General features: G+C 49.8%; 1 protein-coding gene across 2 annotated transcripts; it reads right to left on the reverse strand.

Annotated features, from left to right (window-relative positions):
* Positions 1–1,201: 1,201 nt before the first annotated feature.
* On the reverse strand, positions 1,202–15,654 carry DCTN5 (dynactin subunit 5). 2 transcript variants are annotated; one of them, XM_078880731.1, is made up of 7 exons: positions 15,481–15,653; positions 13,245–13,313; positions 11,528–11,646; positions 10,244–10,355; positions 8,151–8,253; positions 5,840–5,946; positions 1,202–4,506 (listed from the first exon to the last, which is right to left on the reverse strand). In XM_078880731.1, exons 1-6 carry the CDS (start codon positions 15,526–15,528, stop codon positions 5,846–5,848), a joined length of 552 nt encoding a protein of 183 aa, XP_078736857.1. In that variant the 5' UTR covers positions 15,529–15,653; the 3' UTR covers positions 1,202–4,506; positions 5,840–5,845. The 2 variants fall into 2 exon arrangements, with proteins under 2 accessions (XP_078736857.1, XP_078736858.1); XM_078880732.1 differs by having other exon boundaries at positions 1,204–4,010; positions 15,481–15,654.

The following is a 15,654-nucleotide window of genomic DNA, read 5'->3' on the forward strand; positions in this document are numbered from 1 at the left end:
CTTCACGTTCTGCAGATGTAGATGCCGCTGGTTCTTCACGTTCTACAGATGTAGATGCCGCTGGTTCTTCACGTTCTGCAGACGTAGATGCCACTGGTTCTTCACGTTCTACAGATGTAGATGCCACTGGTTCTTCACGTTCTGCAGATGTAGATGCCGCTGGTTCTTCACGTTCTGCAGATGTAGATGCCACTGGTTCTTCATGTTCTGCAGATGTAGATGCCGCTGGTTCTTCATGTTCTGCAGATGTAGATGCCGCTGGTTCTTCACGTTCTGCAGATGTAGATGCCACTGGTTCTTCATGTTCTGCAGATGTAGATGCCACTGGTTCTTCACGTTCTGCAGATGTAGATGCCACTGGTTCTTCATGTTCTGCAGATGTAGATGCCACTGGTTCTTCATGTTCTGCAGATGTAGATGCCACTGGTTCTTCATGTTCTGCAGATGTAGATGCCACTGGTTCTTCATGTTCTGCAGATGTAGATGCCACTGGTTCTTCATGTTCTGCAGATGTAGATGCCACTGGTTCTTCATGTTCTGCAGATGTAGATGCCACTGGTTCTTCATGTTCTGCAGATGTAGATGCCACTGGTTCTTCACGTTCTGTAGATGTAGATGCCACTGGTTCTTCATGTTCTGCAGATGTAGATGCCACTGGTTCTTCACGTTCTGCAGATGTAGATGCCACTGGTTCTTCACGTTCTGTAGATGTAGATGCCACTGGTTCTTCATGTTCTGCAGATGTAGATGCCACTGGTTCTTCACGTTCTGTAGATGTAGATGCCACTGGTTCTTCATGTTCTGCAGATGTAGATGCCACTGGTTCTTCATGTTCTGCAGATGTAGATGCCACTGGTTCTTCACGTTCTGCAGATGTAGATGCCACTGGTTCTTCATGTTATGCAGATGTAGATGCCACTGGTTCTTCACGTTCTGCAGATGTAGATGCCACTGGTTCTTCACGTTCTGCAGATGTAGATGCCACTGGTTCTTCACGTTCTGCAGATGTAGACGCCACTGGGTCTTCACGTTCTGCAGATGTTGTAGATGCCACCACATCCGTCTATTGCATGGCGGTTAATCTTACGACTCCCGGTCCGAACAGGCAACTGGACATGCGGACACGTTTGTTCGTATCTCTGGAAGTGTGTAAGTCGAATGTTCACAAGTAGAAGAGTCCACGTAGTCATTTTAACGTGCAACAAATGTATTAGTTTGAATTCATGACAAATATTGAATATTGTCCATAATGAAGGACAGTAAGTTCTTATATTAATTGAGTAAATAACTTGCCGATATTTGAATGTAAACAAAAAAATGCAACATCACAAACATGACGCAATACCTCATGGGCGGTGGTGGCTATGCGCGTGGCTGCCCTGTGACCCAGCACAGCGAGGGGTCGGTAGATCACGCAGGGATGTTGTTGCAAAACTCCCTTCGCCGTGGAAGTCGAAGAGTCGTGGGTACCCTGGCCCAGCATGAACGCGGTACCGAAAAAATGTGGACTAATCTCCATCTGTTCCACCTTGAAGGGGGATAGAGCGTTTCACCCTCCCCTCCCGTGCAAGACGTGGGGTTTCTCCCCGTGTTCCGGTTTCACCACACCTGTAGACACTCGTGAATTGACTGAAAACGTCTTAATCAGAAGGTTTATTTGTACCGCAGGATAAAGCCGATGAGCTGTGAAGCTCTTGTTTCACGGATGTCCAGTCGGGGCACGGGGTCAGAAGGTGACAGCAACAGAAGACGAGAGGCGTGCAAAGTATCGGAAAGGTAAACAAATCGCATAACTATGAATAAATAGTAATAATAATAATATCTGTTACCCTTTCTGGCAATAAAAAAAGGTGCTAAGATGTTTACACACCAAAGACACCTTTTGCAGGGAATCAAGTTCGCATTAACCACAAGGTTTATATTTGGTGTTTGAACATCTCAACTCCTCCTGTTTTATTGGCAGAAAGGGTAAAATCTAGTCTTGTATTTTTTTCCACTGATCCTGGCAAAAAGGCCATACTTTTAAATCGCATAGCTGTGTTTATTTTACCAGGCAAAGCTCACGGGCCATCACAAATGATAGCTCAACGAAGTGGCGGCTTCTCATCATCAGGTGGACATCCATAGCAGCAAATAATCTGACCATGGGCGACGTTGTTTCTAAATGTGGTGGGAAAAACCGGAGGATCCGGAGAAAACAATGCACGCGACCACGGGGAGATAAGACGCGCAAACTCCTGAATAAAGACAAGAGGACTGCAGATCTTGGGCAACTGTTGGTAGCGCCGACTCAGAATAAATAATAAAAATAATAGAAATAAAAATTGACGTTTCGGAGGCAACACAAGTCGCCGTCATCAGGTGGGACCGTCACAGCCAGATTTACTGTTACCTACGTGACTTTATCGAAAAAACCTAAGAGTATGAATCCTTGCAGTTACGAAAGCTTCAAATCTAGAATCAGAATCCGATGAGCTATGAAGCTCTTTCTCACCGCCTGTCTGCTGCTGCTGCCTTCCAGCTCTGCCGGAGGTTCCTCGGCGATTGCGAGATGCGGTTTGGTGCAAATGATACGACGCTGCCGTCGATAAAACTCAAACCCATGTGACTCGTGTGGTGCACCGAGCGAGATGAGGCAAGATCCCGAACATCTGATTCCGTTGACATGTTTAATCGTGATGCTTTCTTTCATAATGGAGGGTTTTTTTTAGTTAGATCGCGTAAATGTGTCATTAAACCCGCCACCACCCGACACGGCCATTTAGTAAGGTTTGTCGCGTAAACAAAACATGTCAATTCGTTACTAGTACATCGCCACCAATGTGTTGGAGAGCAAAGCCACAACATTTACAATCTGAGTACAACGTTTCGCCAGTAATTACAACCGGCATCATCAGGCGATAGACAGATTTGTGGTTTGTACAGCAAATCGGCAGCGGCGGTCGTCATCGTCATCGCGTTCGTGGGGGGCACGTGGTGGTCGACGTTACCCACGGCTCGATTGACAGAGTGCGGAATCGATCGTCCACGGTGGACACAAAAAAAATCTCCGTGCTGCCGGTCGCCGCACACTGCCGTGACGTCGCGCGGAGCGGCCGCAACTTGGACAAAAGGAGACGGGGAAATCGAGAGGAAACGGTACAGAAGAGACGGCTGAAAACGAGAAGGACTCTATATTGGTCAAAATTTAGCATCGACATCTTTACTACCAGCATCATCGTTATCATCATCAGCAGCATCATAAGTAGCTGCATCATAACTCCACGCTGCTGGACAGTCATTTAGATTTTGCACGCACTCACTCGTTCCGTTCGTCCGATCTCGTCGGATATCGGAAGCCAAGCAAGGAGAGTGCTCAGATGGGCAACAACCGCAGTAGGCTGATACACTCACAAAGACCCATCGACTACTCACACAGAGACCCACAGACTCACGCAGAGACCCATAGACTACTCACACAGAGACCCACAGACTCACGCAGAGACGCATAGACTACTCACAGAGACCCATAGTGTGTTGTCCTTCCCCCGCATCTCCGATTAGCACGGTTGGCTACGTAAAGTGCGAAAGAAGTTCAACAAACATACATAATTACCATCAAGATCAACATAATCTACAACCGTCGACATCACTAAGCGTACGATGATGATGCTGCTGCTGCTGGTGATGGCGGTGATGGCGTTGCCGCTGCCGATGAGGTTGCCAGTCGGGAACCGTGACAATTCGTTGAACGAGTCAACGGCGAATCGTTAAAGAACCTTGTAAATTCCACATTCCCGCTGGCAGGAGCAGTGTGTCTCTCCTTCCGCAAGTGAACTCTCGACTGGCGAATTGTTGTTGTTCTCCTCGTTGTCCGGCTTGCGGGTGAAATATTGCGAACAAAAATAAATAAAAACGTCTTGAAGTGCGAGCCGGTTTCATTATTCGCCGCTCCTCACCCGTCGGGGCTTCCTCGACACTCGAGTTGCCACGCAACCGCAAGGACACCAGTTGAGTAGCTCCGCTCCTCACTGGTGGACGGTCAGAGTGGGTGGACATGGGATCACAACCACGTCGGTTAAGGAAACCAGTTGAGTAGCTCCGCTCCTCACTGGTGGACGGTCAGAGGCAGTGGATGGGGCCACGCGACCGCTAACTTGTCGGCAATTGAAGCGATTGCTCGCCACTCCTCGCTTCGTCGGGGGGGGGGGGGGTCATCCTGGCAAAGTAATCCAACAGCTACTTTATAGAAGCAATAAAAACAGACGTGGTCACAGTCTGCCCCCCCCCCCCCACAACTCCACCCATAGCTAATCAATATGAATACGGTTCATATCGTCATTTACATGCATTTTGCATTATCCGTGGTTTACGTTTGAGCCGTGCCACTCTTACCCCCCCGCCACCGCCCCCACCCCCCTCCCCATGCTCCAAATGGTAATCGAGAGTTGACTCTTGCGACCATTTTACGCGGAGATGTTTTCTTCGAGTTGAACGCAACAAAAAGGCTAACAACAGTCCAAGTTCCTGCAAAACAAAAACGGACAAAACATAAAAAATTTCTAAAAGTTGACATCATCATCAGCTGCATCAGAAGCTCATGCAGCAGCAGCTGCATCGTGATTATTCTTACCAACATCACTGTGTGTAAATAAGGAATCGGCTTTGATCCTTCCTGGCAAGAGCAACACGAGTGTTCAGATGTTCTAACGCCAAACAGACACCGACTGCGAGAAATAGGAAGCCCCTGTTCTTACATCATCATTTTTGATGCTCGCAAACGGGGTCCCCCCTGCCATAGATAAAGCCGCTCAGGCCCAGCTTTAGGTATTTGTCTTCGTTGCTGTTCTCTGGTCTAACACCGCTGGTGAGACGAAGCCATCAGGAAGGCTGCCGACACTGGGGTAGGCCCATCAGTTTCAAAGAGAATGCATCATAGATTATAATCAGAGCATGTGTGAAAAATAAGAATACGTGTTTACCCTTTCTGGCAATGAAACAGGAGTTGTGTTAAGATGTTCAAATGGCAAATAGAAACATTTTGCAAGGAATCAACTTACTGCATTAATCACACAAAGTACTTGTGGTGACCATGCAAACATTGTTTTGATTTGGTGTTCGAACATCTTAAAACAACTCCTGTTTTATTATTGCCAGAAAGGGAAACACCTATTCTTATTTTTCATCATTTTTGATGCTGGCAAAAGGGGTCCTTCTCTCATAGATATCACTACGTAAACTACAACTGTAACAACATCAACAAAAGTGTGATGATGATGATGCCAGTGATGATGTTGCATTAACTGATGATGAAGATTAACACGTAGGCTTTCGCGACCAATATTATTCATAATAAACCTTTATTATGAATGATGATGAAGATGTTGTTACTACTGCTGATGATGTTGGTAATTATGATGGTAATGCCACTGACGGTAAATCATGTGGCTGCTGATGCTGCTGCTGCCGATTATGGAAATGCTGATGATGATGTTGTCACTGTTGCTACTATCACTGCTGCGAATGATAACTCTGCTGCTTGTGCGATGTCTGCTGCTGATCCCACCGCTTATGTGGTGATGATGATGATGATGCCAGCCACGATGAGATGGAGATGATGTTGACAACGTTGCAGTTACTGCTGCAGCTGCTGTTGAAACTGATGCTACTGCTGACGGTGATGATGATGACGATGATGGTAGTGATGATGAGCCAATGATGACGACGATGACAATGATGATAAAGCCAACAATGATGATGACGACGACGACGACAAGGACGGTGATGATGACAATGACGACGACGACAACGGTGATGATGAGCCGACAATGGAGATGATGACGACGAGGGTGACATTCACCTCTTCTCAGTTGACCTGTGAGATGGGCAGGAACCTCTGGTAGTAGCTCTTGGTCACGTCCATCATCAGGTCCTGTGTGCATTCAGGTAGCTCCCCGGTGCACAGTCCTGAACCAAAGGCAAAGATCCCCCGTATAGACTTTACATCTATTTGGGGCAAGTGCTGTTAGCGAGTAGCAGCACCTATGAAGGCCGGCACTGTGGCACACGAGGGGGTGGGTGGCCAGCACCACGCCTGGCCGCCTTTGTCTCCCGAGTAGCGATGTTTACTACACAGCACCAGGTACTCAACCTAAAGGAGGCCCAGGACCGATTAAGATATTCATCAATGGTGTTGACCACAAGTGGGAATCGAACTTGGGTCGCCGGGTTTGAAGCGCATCATTCCCCATCCATCTGATCCATTCGTCATCATTTGCTTTCATAAATTTTTCTTTTACCCAATTCACGCATCACAAATTTTGCCCCACTACTTCCTCTCATCTATTTAAATCCCCCTCATCCTCACCACCACACAAGTCGCACGCGCGCGCTGTATCGTTGCTAATGCTCCGGGCGCTACATAAACGACGTTAAGCTAAGACGCGTGCACACACACACACTCGCACCCGCTCATATATAACGACGCAATGCCCAGATCCACAAAGGAGACATCACAGCGACGACGACGACGACGACAATGACGATACACTCACTACTCCGCGTGCTCCTGACGCGGTTGTCTGGCCTGACCACCTGACTCTGACACTGGAGTCGTGGCTCTGCATCTACACGAGCAGCCGTACGAAAGACCACGGTTGACCCGGTACTTATTGTTTTAATGGTTCTCATTTTATCCACCTCGGAGGGACAGATGATGGGATGAGTTAACCCATCCCCTGTGTAGCCTTCTGTAGGGCGTCAATGTGGCGAGATGTTAACCACCTCGCCTGGTATGCAGGAGGTCGTGGGTTCGATCCCGACCCTGATGCCTGCTGTACATTTGGAATCTGCGTGTCTCTCTCGCCCCGTGGTCGCGTGGATTTCTCTCCGGGTCCTCGGGTTTTTCCCTCCACAATTGAGAATCAACGTCGCGCGTTGAGAGTGGCGGCTGTAAATGTCCAAAAAGCCGCCGTTTCGTCGCGATATCATTTGTGATAGGCCAGGCCGCTTCTGACAAGACAGCTCGGTAGCTCAGCAGGGCCTCACCTGGTGGAGTGACGCCGACACACGCCCTCGCTTTGCTAACAGCCTTCATTAGTCTTGCGTCACACGGGGAGTTTTGTACATGGTGTTGTAATGCGGTGGTGTTTTTTTTTCTTCTGGAAGATTTGCTGGTTTATCCCAGGATGTTTCTGTTGCGCGTCGTCGTTTGATCTTCTCCGTTCATGTTTTTGTTTGTTGCGGTTGCACCCGACTCACGAGCCGCATGGCTCACAGGGCTAGACCTAATACATGAAACTTGAAACTACTGTGGACACAGCAACGCGATTTCTAGGCCCGGGATTTGGTTCTCAATGCTCCGACTTCGTCCTCTCTCCAAGCGTCCCTCCTTCCCCTCGAACCCCCCCCCCCCCCGCTCTCTCTCAGTGTTCGCTCACCCCCACTTCCCTCGGCCGTTCTCCCTCGTCGTCCTCCTCTTCCTCCTGACGGTTGTCCACCATCTCCGCCGACGGTCCACCCTCGTTTCCCCGCCTTTTACGCTCGCATTTCTCGTCCAATCGGTTCAACTCTCCGGCCCAAACCCAATCCTCGTTACAGGCCTCTCTGCACCGATCAGAGGCCCTGACGCAATTGCCGACCGTCCGTTTGCGCGCGCACCGCGTCCGGCGAGCGGTCTCTGTTGTTTCCGGCTCTTTACACCGGTAAAGTAAAAAGATAGTTGAGAGTCGATTTATTATTACACGCTTTTATTTAACTCACTCTGTCTGTTGTTGTTGTCGCATCCTCAAATCTTGTAACTCAATTTTAACCCACTTCCCAATGTGGTATCGACTGCAAACTTGGTATACTTATGTCATACTGATGACAATACTATATTCTATCATTAAAAATAAAAAACAATGTATTTAAAAAATATATTTTTTAGATGTTATGTTTCGGCTTGGGTCTAATTGTCCACGCTCAACTGACGTTGGCTTTAAATCACCACGGTCCCTTACGTTATGGCAAGCTTCGGGGCCACTTCCTGGAGTCGTGGAGTTCTGCCATTACTAGTACGGTACATTTCATTAAAGCGTGTTTAAAAAAAAGTATTTTTAAAAATGACTTATTACAGTTTAGAGATTGCATCGGCTGCGCGAGTGAAGGCCAAGACGCTCGCCCGCACTCACCGGGGGAGCCGGAGAAGCTGGTGAAGGGAGGCACCACCGTCTCCGGCGGCAGCACCGTCCCATCCTCGATGCGGCAGCAGTCCTTGAGCACGCAGCGCCTGCCCTGCACCGCACACAGCCACACGCAGTAACACACAGACGCACACAGTCACACACAGACGCACACAGCCACACACAGCCGCACACAGCCACACGCAGCCGCACGCAGTCGCACGCAGCCGCACGCAGCCGCACGCAGACGCACGCAGCCGCACGCAGTCGCACGCAGTCGCACACAGACGCACACAGACACACGCAGTCGCACGCAGACACACGCAGCCGCACGCAGTCGCACGCAGTCGCACACAGACGCACGCAGACACACGCAGTCGCACGCAGACGCACGCAGCCGCACGCAGTCGCACGCAGCCGCACGCAGTCGCACGCAGACGCACACAGACGCACGCAGTCGCACGCAGTCGCACGCAGACGCACACAGACGCACACAGACGCACGCAGTCGCACGCAGCCGCACGCAGCCGCACGCAGCCGCACACAGACGCACACAGACACACGCAGTCGCACACAGACACGCAGTCGCACACAGACGCACACAGACGCACGCATTCGCACACAGTCGCACGCAACCGCACGCAGCCGCACGCAGCCGCACACAGCCGCACACAGCCACACACAGACGCACACAGACGCACACAGACGCACACAGTCGCACACAGTCACACGCAGTCGCACACAGTCACACACAGTCACACGCAGTCGCACGCAGTCGCACGCAGTCGCACGCAGTCACACACAGTCGCACACAGTCGCACACAGTCGCACACAGTCGCACACAGTCGCACACAGTCGCACGCAGTCGCACGCAGTCGCACGCAGTCACACACAGTCACACGCAGTCGCACGCAGTCACACACAGTCACACACAGTCGCACACAGTCACACGCAGCCACACACAGTCGCACACAGTCGCACACAGTCACACGCAGTCACACGCAGTCGCACGCAGTCACACACAGTCACACACAGTCGTACACAGTCACACGCAGCCACACACAGTCGCACACAGTGCCACACAGTCGCACGCAGTCACACACAGTCACACACAGTCGCACACAGTCGCACACAGTCGCACAAAGTCGCACACAGTCACACGCAGTCGCACGCAGTCACACGCAGTCACACACAGTCGCACGCAGTCACACGCAGTCACACACAGTCGCACGCAGTCACACACAGTCACACAGTCGCACACAGTCGCACATAATCGCACGCGGTGGCGTCACGCACCGACAACACCCGTGCCTCACAGCGAGCCTATGGCGAGCGGCGCCCGGGTTCAGTTCCAGGCCTGGGTGTGCCTTTCTGCGTGGGGTTTGTACGGTCGCCCCCTGGTCTGCAGTGTGAGAGTACGTGTGTGTGTGTGTAAAAGTACGTGTATGTGAGAGTACGTGTGTGTGAGAGTACGTGTGTGTGCGAGGCACGTGTGTGTGAGTACGTGTGTGTGTGAGGGTACGTGTGTGTGTGAGGGTACGTGTGTGTGTGTGTGTGTTCGTGTGTGCGAGTGAGTGTACCCAGTGTGGCGTGTAGTAAACATCGCCACTTGGGTGACAAAGGCGGCCGGGCGCGGTGCTGGCCACCCCCCCCCCTCATGTGCCACAGTACGCAGGTGCTGCTACTCGCAAACGGCACTCGCCTCTATGGTCTGATGAAGGTTACTTACACAGGGGATCTTTCTAGAGCAGTTGTCCGGTGAGTGGAGTTCTCCGCACTTGGGCAGTTTGTTTTTACGACCGGACCCGGTTCAGCAGCCGAGGTTTTGCTTCGAATCAGTCGCAGCGGCATTATCTTTTCATCAGACGCATAACGCCGCTGTGCGCAAGCTACCTGGGCCCGTCGCTCCAAGGCAAAGCAACCCGGACCTTTGTCTCGGCCACACTCGTGCCTGCCCCTCCCTTCCCTTCCCACCTACGAGACGTGGAACGCTCCAAAAGGGGCCCCCCGCCTGAGCCCCCCGCCGACCATCCATCCATCCCTCGGGTTTAACCTGCGGACCGGTTCCGTGTCGTCGCCGTGCGGAGGGTGCGAGCACTCACGATGACGCAGTTCTTGCCGATGTGGACGTACGATCCGATCTGCGCGGCGCTGACGACGCAGTCCTCCTCGATGAACACGTGGTCCCCGATGTGCAGAGGGAAGAACGCGACCCTGAGGAGCGCACAAAGGTAAAGGTCCCCCCCTCCTGTGTAGCCTTGACAGACTTTTGGGGCAAGTTCTGTGAGCAAGTAGCACCCGATTCAGATAATTGTCACTGGTGTTGACCGTGAGCGGGAATCAAACTCGGGTCGCCGGGTTCGTAGCGCAGCGTTCACACACACAGACGCTGGATATACACGTATACGCTCTACACTTACAGACAACGATCTCCCTGTGATGCGTTGATGATGGTGGTGGTGATGGTGATGGTGGTGGTGATGATGTGTAATGTGTCTCACCCCTGGATGGTGATGGTAATAATGATGGTAATAATGATGGTAATAATGATGGTAATAATGGTAATTACGACAATGATGATCGTGGTGTTGATGTGTGTAGTATGTGTGAATCTCACACCGTGATGATGTTGGTGGTGATGATGACGACGATGTGTGTAGCGTGCAGGTCTCACCCATTGATTATGGTGATGATGGTCGTGACGGTAATCATGATGCTAATTATGACGGTGGTGATGGTGGCGATAATGGTGTCGATGGTAAACATGATGACGGTGGTGATGGTGGTATTAACGGTAACCATGATGGTAATGATGACGGTGGTGATGGTGGCAATAATGGTGATGGTAATTATGATGATCGTGGTGGTGATGGTAATCATGATGGTAACGACGATGACAGTGGTGATGGTGGTGATGATAATGGTAGTGACGGTAATCATGATGACAGTGGTGATGGTGAAGGTAATCATGATTGCAATGACGTGGTGGTGGCGATGATAATGGTTGTGAAGGTAATCACGATGACGGTGGTGACTGTGGTGACGATGGTGGTGGTGATGGTAATCATGACGGTGGTGGTGATGGTAATCATGACGGTGGTGGTGATGGTAATCATGACGGTGGTGGTGATGGTAATCATGATGGTAATGACGATGACGATGGTGGTGACGATGGTGGGGGGTGATGCTAACCACGATGGTAATGATGACGGGGGTGATGATGACGGTGGGGGTGACGGTAATCATGCTGGTAATGACGATGGCGGTGGTGATGGTGGTGATGGTAGTGATGATGGCAACCACGATGGTAATGACGATGACGGTAACCACGATGGTAATGACGATGACGACGACGGTGGTGATGGCGTGAGAAGTGAGCGAGTCACCCCTTGCTGAACTTCTTGAACGGCGGGCGGATGACGCTGCGGCTCTTGATGACGCAATGTCGCCCGACTCGCACGTTCGCCAGGTCGCCGCGGATGATGCAGTCGTTCATCACGATCGTCTGAGACAGCGGAGACCAATGCACGGTCAGGGGCATAGTACGAGCGTTGTAGACTCACCGTGCTCACGTCTATTAATCCGGTGTTGTTCATTGCAAGGCCCGGAGGCCACTGGCAGACCCTGATGGGCGGTCCCCGACAATACACAAAGAGTGAAAACACCCCACCACCGTCATCATCATCATCGTGCTGCTGTCACAAACACCCCAATGGTTTACAATGTGTGGCGGCCCTCCTCACACTGGCGATGTCTCATCGGCGAAAGTGGCCCCCAACCCTCGCTGAAAGAAGAACGCTGCTGTTCGTAGTTCCCAGATTTCGAAGACAATTTGGATCCAAAGCATTTCATGTCGCTGCTGCCCCAGAGTGTTTGGAACTGCCTGAGTTTCGTCTCTCAGCATCTGCATTCTGCCACCTCTGCCCTTTGTTTAAACCGAGTCTATTATTCAAATCACTCAATTTTGCTATCATGATTGCGTGCGTTTTTTAAATCTATAATTGTGGAACGCTTCAATGTCGTCTGCCGGCCAAGTCGCCCCTTGATAAAAAAATGAGCTTTTTATCTGTACGGGCTTTAATCGGTGGCAAATATAATCTTCTCATTATGATGCTATCGGGTGATAGTGCGAGTGTTAATACTCATGCTACTAACAGTACTAGTGTTAGTATGAGTGGCAGTGTTACTGCTAACGTATTCGTGTCAAGAGTGTATTCCACGATAACACTACAGTGGAATACACTGGGTTATGTAGCCCGCATGCCCAGCCACCGCATGCCCGAGCAGCTTTTGTTTGGCCGGATAGAGGGGGCTAAACAGGCACAACATGGGTTGGAGAAGAGTTGGACTGATGCGGTACAGGAGGACGTGGAGCTGAGTGGACTTGCCGAAGACCGGTCCCAGTGGGATCAAGATCGGCCTCTGTGGAGGAGGCTCGTGAAGGACGCTGCTGCTACTGGGCAGTTGGAGGCAGTCGCCCTCCAACAACAATGGAGGGCAGAGGAGCGACGCTCACAACGAGCGGAACACCGGGTGGCTATAACACAGCAGGTTGGCACAGTAGGGGGCACAGGTGGTGCATCGGCCAGTCATCTCAGTCGTCTCAGTCAGTCAACCCGTGGCACCTGCTGGGTCTGTCCCGTGACCTCCTGTCAGTGAGTCTTCGACACCGTGGTGGCGTCACCTTCTATTATTGGTGAATGGCGGGTGTTGTTGTAATAGCGTTCAAGTTTATTTTGTTTCAAGAGACCAGGTTGAGTCTCATTTGCAAGAGGGACCTGGGGCATTAGTCCACCAGTAGGCGGGGGGGGCGATGGTTTACCTGTGTACAATCTTCATTGAATACACTTCGGTGTAATTTTCTACTTTAGCGGCCCACTCTTTACCGTCCACTTTTGAACAGAAGGCACGTGGTATTTCGGCGGTAGTAACCAGGGCGGCTGCTGGATATGAACCCTGAACCTCTGCAACAGGCGACTAATCCGTGTGCTGGTATTAGTGCGCGTCTTGGTGCGAGTTCTTCTGCTGTAGCATTAGCGTTAGCTTCAGGGCGATGCGTGTGACCGTTGTGGAAATCACCATAATCATTCGCTACAGACTCACCTTGCCATTCAGGACTATATTCTGGCTCCCGCACAGCACGGACTGTCGACTCACTTTGTTTCCCGAGGCCTGACGAGAGAGAACGGGGAAAAGGGGGTTAGAGCGAGGAGAAATGGACTGGGTCCCGCCATGGCAATGTGGAATTTCCACCGCCGGCGACAGGCAATCGACGGAGATGAATGGTACCTCGCACTTGCTTGAGCCGAAATATTTTGAAGAGACTGATGTGAGTAATTAATCTCAATGGATCTCACCTGATTCAAAGAATCTCAATGTCATCTCACCTGGTTAAATGAAGGACGTGAATCCTGCAGCGCTATGAAGTCGGCCATCCTAAGTTCGATTCGCGATCACATTGCAGAGGCGAGCGACATCTGAACGGGCCCTGGCTCCAGCGTTCCATCAACCCGCACTGACCAGCGTGGCCAAGTATGGCCAAACCCTCCGTCGCGACTAACACGGAGTGGGGGAGGCTCTCACACGCCTGTCAACCCCTTATCAGTGCCCCGACTTATTAAGACAAATTCAGACCATATTGGTCACACCGTGCCGCTTATAAATCTCAACGTTCATACTAAAATATACACTACACTATACACTACACTATATACTACCATACACTACACTACTATACACTACTATACACTACACTACTATACACTACACTATATACTACCATAGACTCCACTACTATACACTACACTATATACTACCATACACTCCCCTACGATACACTACTATACACTACACTATATACTACTATACACTACACTATACACTCCGCTACAATACACTCCACTACTATACACTACACTATATACTACCATACACTACACTACTATACACTCCACTACTATACACTACACTACTATACACTACACTATATACTACTATACACTACACTACTATACACTACTATACACTACACTACTATACACTCCACTACTATACACTACACTACTATACACTACACTACTATACACTACTATACACTACTATACACTACTATACACTACACTATATACTACTATACACTACACTACTATACACTACACTATATACTACTATACGCTACACTATATACTACTATACACTACACTATATACTACTATACACTACACTATATACTACTATACACTACACTATATACTACTATACACTACACTATATACTATTATACACTACACTATACACTACACTATACACTTCTATACACTACACTATACACTACACTATACACTACACTATACACTACACTATACACTACACTACTATACACTACACTATATACTACTATACACTACACTATACACTACACTATACACTATACACTACTATACACTACACTATACACTACACTACTATACACTACACTATATACTACTATACACTACACTATATACTACTATACACTACACTATATACTACTATACACTACACTATATACTATTATACACTACACTATACACTACTATACACTACACTATACACTACTATACACTACACTATACACTACACTATATACTACTATACACTACACTACGACGTACCTGTCAATCCCTTATCAGTGCCCTACCTCATTACAGACCGTATTGGTCACCCCGTGCAGCTTATAAATCTCAACGCTCAGTCTACAAAGTCCCATCACAAGGGGAGAAACACAAAGACACTTTTTTGCTGCCCGTATATAAACGTATGGACGTGAAAACTAAAATTCCCCTGCACAAGAATACGGGGTAAACCGTGTGGGTTGACAGCTATGTGAATGGCCAGCACCATGCCCGACCGCCTTTGTCTCCCCTGTGGCGATGTTAACACACTGCATCAGGTACCCATTTGAGGCGGAGTCGACCTAGGAGATGCCCAGGACCCATTACGATATTCATCACCGGTGGTGTTGACCACAAGTGGGAATCGAACTCGGGTCGCTGGGTTCGTAGCGCAGCGTGGCGCTAACCGCTGCCCCACCGCTCCCCGCGGTGTTCACCGGCACAAGTCCATTAAAAACAACAACACATCACAAATATCCTTCCAAAACAGACACGCATGGACCGACGTTGCTCGTAAATTAACGGCGCATCAATTAACGCGTTGATAGCGAAACGTTGCATCGTTAAAGGTTCTTTTAGTTTAACGATTTAAAGAGTTTAGGGCGTGGGACCTGGGACTAGCTCGCCCTAGGCCCCCGTTGACTAGGACGCAAACAAAAAAAGTCGAAAGGCGTAAACGACTCAACTGTCTCGATGTACTCGGCCTTGACGTAGAATATGTCGGAGAGTTCCATGGTTAGTCTACAATAAACAACAACAATGTAGCGGCTGCGCTAAAAAAAACAAATTAATAATCGGCGCGTTCAGAGTCTGCGGTGTTTATGGAGGGAGGCGGGGTGGTCCCAGTCCCACCCGAAACG

The sequence above is a fragment of the Lampetra fluviatilis genome, chromosome 58 (assembly GCF_964198595.1).
Source record: "Lampetra fluviatilis chromosome 58, kcLamFluv1.1, whole genome shotgun sequence".
Classification (NCBI taxonomy): Eukaryota; Metazoa; Chordata; class Hyperoartia; order Petromyzontiformes; family Petromyzontidae; genus Lampetra; species Lampetra fluviatilis.